Source organism: Trachymyrmex cornetzi, unplaced genomic scaffold (assembly GCF_001594075.2).
Source record: "Trachymyrmex cornetzi isolate Tcor2-1 unplaced genomic scaffold, Tcor1.1 scaffold1094, whole genome shotgun sequence".
Classification (NCBI taxonomy): Eukaryota; Metazoa; Arthropoda; class Insecta; order Hymenoptera; family Formicidae; genus Trachymyrmex; species Trachymyrmex cornetzi.
This window is the reverse complement of record NW_017295647.1, coordinates 172,663-180,956: the sequence shown is the minus strand read 5'-3', so window position 1 is coordinate 180,956 and position 8,294 is coordinate 172,663. Positions and strand designations below refer to the sequence as shown.

General features: G+C 35.9%; 1 protein-coding gene across 2 annotated transcripts in view; it reads left to right on the top strand.

Moving 5' to 3' along the window:
* The window catches only part of LOC108761733 (epidermal retinol dehydrogenase 2), a 40,883-nt gene extending 39,408 nt beyond the window's left edge, over positions 1 to 1,475 (top strand). For both annotated transcript variants that reach the window (XM_018508445.1, XM_018508453.1), the window contains exons 6-8: positions 381 to 463; positions 651 to 767; positions 837 to 1,475. In XM_018508445.1, coding sequence (XP_018363947.1) covers positions 381 to 463; positions 651 to 767; positions 837 to 1,044 — 408 coding nt within the window. In that variant the 3' untranslated portion in view covers positions 1,045 to 1,475. The remainder of the gene's footprint in view (positions 1 to 380; positions 464 to 650; positions 768 to 836) is intronic.
* The last annotated feature ends 6,819 nt before the right edge of the window (positions 1,476 to 8,294 follow it).

Below are 8,294 nucleotides of genomic sequence, written 5' to 3'. Positions count from 1 at the left end.
TTTATCTTTAAAAATAAAATGCGCAGGCGGGTGGCTGATTTGAGAAAGAATGCCCCATATATATATATATATATATACATAAAAATTTTCACCTTTCGCATTTTCGCTTGAGAGGAAAAGTTACATGATTGATACCCTGTTTAATTTCTGCCATCAATCTGTTGATATAAAATGTTCAACAGATATTAACGATAGAATAGGAGCAGAATGCGACAGTTGACGTTAATCTACTAACATTTTCTGATCAAATTTGCTACCAATCTGTCGATATTCTGCTAACATTTTGCTATCTGAATTAGCTACTCATATTTTTCTAGGTACTATTATATAATCATTACATGACTAATCGATCAACTCATTCTTACTCTATTCTGTTCTAGTACGAAGGGTACAATATCAACACAACAGTTGTATGTCCTTATTTTATCCGTAGTACCGGCATGTTCGATGACGTTCAATCAAGGTAGATGAGATTTTGATATTTATGATAATACAATGAATATACGAAATTTCTCAATGTTTTAGAAAATTTTTTAGAAGCTATTATTTTAGAAATAAATATATTATTATTTATATTTTTTCTAATAATATAAATGTAAATAAATTAGCTTACTACATGTATGAAAGTATATACAATATTTAAACTTTAGATACATCCCGACTCTAAGTCCAAATGCTGTAGCCGATAGAATTATAATGGCGATGAGGTGTAACGAAAAGTATGCCATCATTCCAGGCTACTTACAAATTTTGCTTACTTTAAAGTGGTAAGTAAATTTGTTATTTTGTTATTTTATCGCTCCAATGAAAAAAATTGCATAATCCTTAAAACGCAGGATATTTCCATGGCCATGTGTCGCGATGTTTCTTCGTGGATTAGTAAGAGACGTTTCGCCAAGCCATGAAAATAACAAATCATGTGTAGTTGCAACTGCGACTATCGCGGAAAAGGAATGTATCGTACCGTCATCAAAGGATCAAAACGGCGCTGCCATCCATCAACAATTAGCTAGACGTATCTCTAGCCCCGAAAGAAAACCTTGAACTTTTCTTACTCCGTCTCTGTTTTAATGTCGATCTAGAATGTTAAAATTTTGTTAAAAGGTTAGAGTTTTCTCTCTTCCTACTGTGTCTTTACCTTGCAGGTCTTCATATGTTTCAATCTTTTACATTATTTTAATGGAATAAATCGCTTAATATGTTTGTACAGTGTTGAATAAAAATACTATCCATTTTGACGAGTAGAATTGCGCAGAGCTTCTCTTTTTTCAAGTTTCTTATAGCTGCGTCTTCAGTAATCGATCATTCGCCAAGAAAAAAAGGAAATGTGAAGAAAGTGCATCTCAATCTATTAAAAAATTGGATAACATCTTTGTTCTCGATGTATGACCTAGCACAATGTAAGGAGCTTTCACATAAAGGAGAGTTGCTAAATGCGTACTACTTCCGAGAAAAAAAGATTAGATCTGCCGAGAAATGATTATATCTTATTCAAAAAGTTTGGATCTCGCCAGATATGATCCGGTAAAAAATTTTGTCATACAGGGTGTTTCATACCTGCTGGATCACCTCTCGTGAGGAAATAGAGCGGACTAGACTGAGTAAAAAATTATCTACCATTTTTGCAATTTTCACAATAGCTAACGAAATATTAATTTCTAAAAATCGCCAAAGAAATACGTATTCGCCTAGCCCACCACTAAATGCAAGCGCGATACAACATACAATAGTCTGGCGCGGAGAGATGTTTTCTTTCGCTGTTCGTGCGTTGCTAAGGCCGCTTATAGTAAACAACTTCTCGCATAGTAGCAACCTACGACTTCTTCTTCTTATTGGCCTCGCAGCCTACATAGGCTGGTACTGGGCCATTGAGGTCTACGTAAATTGAGCGAATCGTAATTGGGAGTGCAATGCACCGGCCATCTCGAACCGGGCGAGTAACAGACTGCAAAATAAAGGATGATGCAATCAAAATGGTGAGGCGTCCCTTCAAACACTGGACGCCTGCGGCTACGACGCTTCCACGCCGCACGGCCGCACGCCAAAACGGATAAAGGGACTATCGAAATTGAAATACAACGGCACAGTCCAAACCGGCAACGCTTTTCAAAAATATAGTCGAGGTGACGCAACACCCGAGACGAGAGGGAACACGTCTGATCCGCTCGAGTGGTCCGACAATACTAGCAAGCAACCTACGACGGTCGTCTTACAGAGACGGTGTTCCAAAATTTACTGCCAATGCTGAAAATGTACAGTATACGTAATGTAAACTGTAGATTTTCAGCGCTGGCAGTGAAATTTGGAACACAGCCAGAATAGTTTCTTTTAATTTGGCCCCATGGGGCGATAAGAGTGGAATGCCAAAATTATAGAGTAACCTCTCTACAGCACGAGTCTACCAATCACCACATAGAGGAAAGTGGGGGAATTGTGCGCATCCTGGTTTGGTACTTTTCCAATAGATAAAGACATTACCGTGGTGAAATTTTTACGCAAGAAGTCGTACTCTTAAAATATAACTATAAAAGATACGACATAAATTACCTTGCTAGCTAGAGAAATACAAAAAAGTGAAATCACACCTTTTCTTGTTATTTTAACTTTCAGAAAATAAGGTGGTAAGTCCGCATTTTTAATTTGTTTGTTTAAAGTTGCATACGTTATTAAAGTACATTATTATGTGCATCTTTTGAGCTATTTATTAAGTTTGGTTATAAGAATTGTTGAAGTAATCGTATTTTGTATCGAGTCAGGTCGCGGTGGGCAACTGTGCGCAAGCGTTTTGAAATGCGCACAATTATCTATTTTCCATATACTGTATGTCCATGACTAGCACTAATTTTGTCGTTTCTTCTTGGCATTATTATTTTATTTTACAATTTCATTTTACCAAAATCTATGTGCATTATTATTATATTAGTTTTATATTTTTTCTTAATATATACAATATATATTTAAAATATATTTAATATATATTTATATTGCAATATAACGAAATATATTTTCTGATTTCTTTGTCAACATTTCACAATTCATTCATTTCTTACAACTTTTATTTTGTGCACAATTACCCAACACATGCGCACAATTACCCAACACGCGAGAAATTTTTTCGCTTTTCTGTTTTTTCCTTTTGATTAAATACAACCTTATTGAATGAAAATCTGTTCGATATGAGGATACGTATAATGGTAGAAGAATGTTTATAGTTTCTGTTTCCATACTTATATCGCTTTAAACTTGGAAAGTCATTCCGGGACAATAAATTTCCCTTAGGTACACACAGTCCCTCCACTTTCTCTTACTTGCGCGAACACAGTTGCGCACACTACCTGTCAAAGTGCACTATAGTGTACATAACCTTAGCAGAACAAGTCATATGTAGAGGCCTAGATACCAGTAGGGATGCGCGATTTTTACCGATTTATCAATATGATCGATTTTTTGGGGCAAAAAACCGGTTATTTTTGGCCAGTACTTTTGGAGGCGGTTTATCGATTTTCGGTTTTTTTAATTAAATATCGTAGCAATATCGTAGCTGCGTTCCGGTATTCACTAGGGCTGCGTTCAAAAACATCACCCGGGTGTCTCCGTGTATTATCTTATCCTTGTTTAACACTGAGTGAACAACAAAGATAATACGATACGCGGGGGCACTCGGGTGATGTTTTTGAACGCAGTCTAGGTCTGTTTTTTATTGCTGCACTCTCCGAACGGGTGTAGCAATAAAAAAACAGACCTAAGGCCAGTTTCTCCAACGCCAGTTAAGTTACCGACCAGTTAACCGACCAATCGCAGTTGCTGTTTAGTAGGTCAATTCTACTATAAAGTCATTTCGGAGAAATTGGGGGTTGCACCCAGTTGGACACGGCTCAATTGGACACGAGCCACTCACAGCGCTTGAGACTACAAAGCTCCTAAGCACCGGTCGTTGTGATTGGTGGTGTCCAATCGAGCCGTGATCAATCGGGATCACCCCGAAGTTGGAAATCTGCAATGTCGGTAAGTGACTTTAGGATTCCCTTAATAAGTAAAAAAATATTTGTGCTTAATTTTCAAACACTAAAAAAGAAAAAACCAATGTATTGTTTCTTTCTGATTTTTTAAAAAATTGAAAAAACCAATATATCGATTTTTCGATCTTTTCCTCCTGAGAACTGATTGCCGAAATCAATTTTTTTCATTTTTACCGATTCTTCCGATATCGATTTTTTTTCCAATATCGCATATCTCTAGATACCAGAGATGCGACATTGCGTCGGTCGGTAGATTAGGTCGTCATCGCCATTTTAATTTAGTATAAGTACTTATAACCATAAGGTGCCTTTTCATGCTGACGCTCCACGCTCGTTTCAAGTTGTTTTCAGCGTCAAAATAAATCACAAGGTCTCTCGAAATTGATATTCACCAATTTCTATCACGACTTATTTTGACGCCGAAAATGAGCGTCGGCATGAAAAGGCACCTTTATAAGCTGATGACAGCTGATGCATTACATGAGGAAAGTTAAATTATTAGAAAAAGAAGAAAGTATAGTACGTACTTATAGTAGATACTTAACAGTATATTATATACGTACATACATTGGCTGCGTTCAGCAGACTCAATAGTTTTGTAAGAGGTGATCCCGATTGACTACGTCTCGATTGGACGCCACCAATCACAGCGACCGGTGCTTAGGAGCTTTGTAGTCTCAAGCGCTATGAGTGGCTCGTGTCCAATTGAGCCGTGTCCAACTAGGTGCCACCCGCTTGGAATGAGTTCCGATCGGAATTATTTAGTTTTCGGTAATAAACCCATGTGGACAGAGAAGTGTGTAGACAGTAATGCTTAGGTTCGGGGCAGCTACGCCGCCCCGAACAAAATAGAAATAACATATCCTACCTGCTTGGGGCCTAACCGCTTAGAAGTTACAGCGTAGACAGTATCCGCTAGGAATATTCTTAACCCGTGAAGACTGTGGGGTGTGAGAAAAATCTTCATAGGGCGCCTGTATCTATATTTCGGTCAAATACATGATATTTTAATATTTAATTAAAAATGTCTGGATGACTCACAAATGTTTTTAATGGTACTTTATAACTCTTCCTACGAAATACAAACGATTTCATGTATAAACTTTGTTGAATTTAGATCCGATTAATTATTTCGGTCAAGTACATGGTCCAAAAAAGAACGATTAATTGTAATTAATACAATGGCTCACAAACATTTTTATTTGCACTTCAAAACTCTTCATACGAAATACAAACGATTTAAAATAATAATTTTTACAACCGGAGGTTTTATCCGATCAAGTACATACGAATTGCACACATTGCATGTTGCATACATGCGTCGTCAATTGGCCAATTTAAAAATAAAATATTCTCATTGGTAAAGCAGTGAAAAATTACTTGGCACCAACTGATATGAGTGGTGTGTGCAATCGGGATTGTAGGCAAACGGGATGTAAGACCAACTGCAGTCGAGCATTCCCTTGTCATTCGACTGTAACAGGGGAATGCTCGACTGCAGTTGATTCTTGCATTCTGACCCGGATCGAACCGTCGGTGTAAACTAGGCCTATAGGTAGAGTCCCCTAGGACTAATTATACGCAGTAATGAATTAAAATGGCGCTCTGATCACGTGATTTAGACAGCCAATCAGATCATACCCTTCAATGTCGCATCTCTGTTATGTAGGCCTCTAGTCATATGTATTACAAAAGAATACATTACACAAAGCGTGCATTCGTTTATGCAGCGGTTAGCGCAGAAGTATTACTTTATCCTTGTTGTTCACCGAGTGTTGAATAAAGATTAAATGATATTTACTGCGCTAACCGCTGCATAAACGAATGCACGCAAAGTCTCGCAAGACCGCTCGAGCGGGACGTACGTGCGTCTGGCCTGCTTCGGGTGTTGCATTATCTCATTATTTTTTGAAAAGCGTTTCCGGCTTCGACTGTGCTTCGACTTTGCATTACATTATTATTTTGGGGAGGGCTCCGATTGCACACATCGCATATTGCCCACATGTATCGCTGATTGGCCAATTTAAAAATAAAATAATCTCATTGGTAAAACAGTGAAAAATTACTAGGCACCAGTTGATATGAGTGATGTGTACAATCAGAACTGTAGGCAAAAGGGATCCTCCCATTATTTTGACAAGACTGGCCAAACTCACCTCGTTGGCGAGGGCCCGGACCAATTATATATAGAAGAAGAAGAATACATTACACAAATAGTTATACATAACCTGCCTATGGAATACACTGTGAGAATCTAGTATAATGAGTGCAGACGCGCGCGCAGTACATGTTCAGCCTATCACGCCATGGAAGAGACACGACATTAGTGTTTGTAAAATTAGTACGTGTGAGGAATGCAAAGATTACAGAAATCAAATTTAGAGATACTTTATTGTACCACGTCGCGCTTGTATTGGCGGTAGCCCGTGCTATTTACCGACATTTAGATATTAATATCTCGTTAACTAGTGCGAAAATTGTAAAATGATACAGGACTTTTTTACTTACAAGGGAATTAGTTACCTAGTGTGTCTTCCAACAAGCGATACAAATGACATGGTGTGACACAATGGATCATTATATCCTTGTTGTTTGCCAATGTTAAACAAAGATGACATGATCACTATATTGCACTGTGTCGCTAATTGTTGGAAGACACATAGATGTCTAATTTTGAAAAAACAACGGCTAGTTATGAGGCTGTTCTTTTTGACTGAACTTTTGTATTAGTTTATCTTTCTTCTCTTTCCTCCTGGAGAGAAAAGAAAGATGAACTGGTGCAAAAGTTCAGCCAAAAAGAATAGGCCTATAGTATCTACCTTCTATTAACTAAAATGTGTGCCATTTGCTCGGAAAATTTGATATTGTTAGAAAAATAGATTTAAAGTCCGCGGCTCCAAAAATGGGTTTAAATGACATTTTTAAATAACTTTTTTTACTTTTGAGTTTTTTTACATACATGTGAGTAATATTTGTATATGAAATTGAAAGGAAAACTTAGGTCTTGATTGCAATGGTAGATGTTGAACATTTTTTTATCTATCCTTCTTGAAGTTTGAATTGCGTTTGGATATGCTACACTTATAAAGTTGTATATGCACTCGTATATAAATGCATGTAAGTATAAAAGTACATATATTTTTTTACTTATACATTTTCATTGCATTCCTGTTATTTTAATTCGTAATATAATTGTTTGATCTATATAATGTAATTATAAAATTTTATTCTTTAATTGCGTGCGTGCGTGCGCGTACATGTGTGTGTGTATATTATGGTAATGTATAATAAGAAAATATACTTTTATACGTATAATACATACATTTATACAACGTATGTTATACTTTAAATGTATAATTAATGAAATTAATATAATTAAATGTTTACATTTATATTGTATATAATTAATGATCCAGTTTTATTGCTAAAATAAGTATTATTTATTAGCACCATATTTCAGAATTTACAAGGAAAAATTAAAATTAAAAAATGTTTCCTCCTGAAATGGGAATTTTATGATGTTTCTAAGCGATCATTCATCATAAACTATATCACATCTAGCGCTGCTTTACCTCTCCCTGCTCAAGAAAATAAATAGAATCTGATAAGAAAACTTTTTATCAAATCGAATAGGAGATTTGGTTCCAGTTTTCTGTATTTACCATCATGAAATCCAGATACAGAACTTTCATCGCAGTATATAATAAAAGAGGTATTCGTGGTTAATGAAAATAGATCCTGAATTTCAGTTATACATTTCATATCAGGTTGAATATCATAATTCACATTGTTTAAATATTAATATAAATTCCAATGTCGAGATTCGTGGTTCTTAAAATCGCCTGTTTTAATACGATGTTCATTTACTCTTCTTCCTATCTAGATGTATTTATATTAATAAAAAGTTATTTATTTATATCAATATTTATCATATTACAATAAATAGGAGATTTGGTTCAAATTTTTTATATCTGTGATCGTACAAATCGGATATACAGAATCTTTTATCCGGCTACTCCTGTCTTGACTACTATCATGTTGAATAAGGAAATCCTAATTCATTTTTGTAAATGTTCTGTAGTGTTCGAACTCGTTTTTTCAACAATATTGGGAATAAGTTTCCGCCCATTGTAGAAAGATGTCGTTAGTAGCATTGCTTGTGTGTTTGATAGAACAGCAACACATGTGTTTGAAAGATTTGTGTTCAAACTTTTGAGCCCAATAGTTGGCATTCGTTCGAAGCGTAAAAAAGAGTAACTTTTTTTGCGTTGAAGA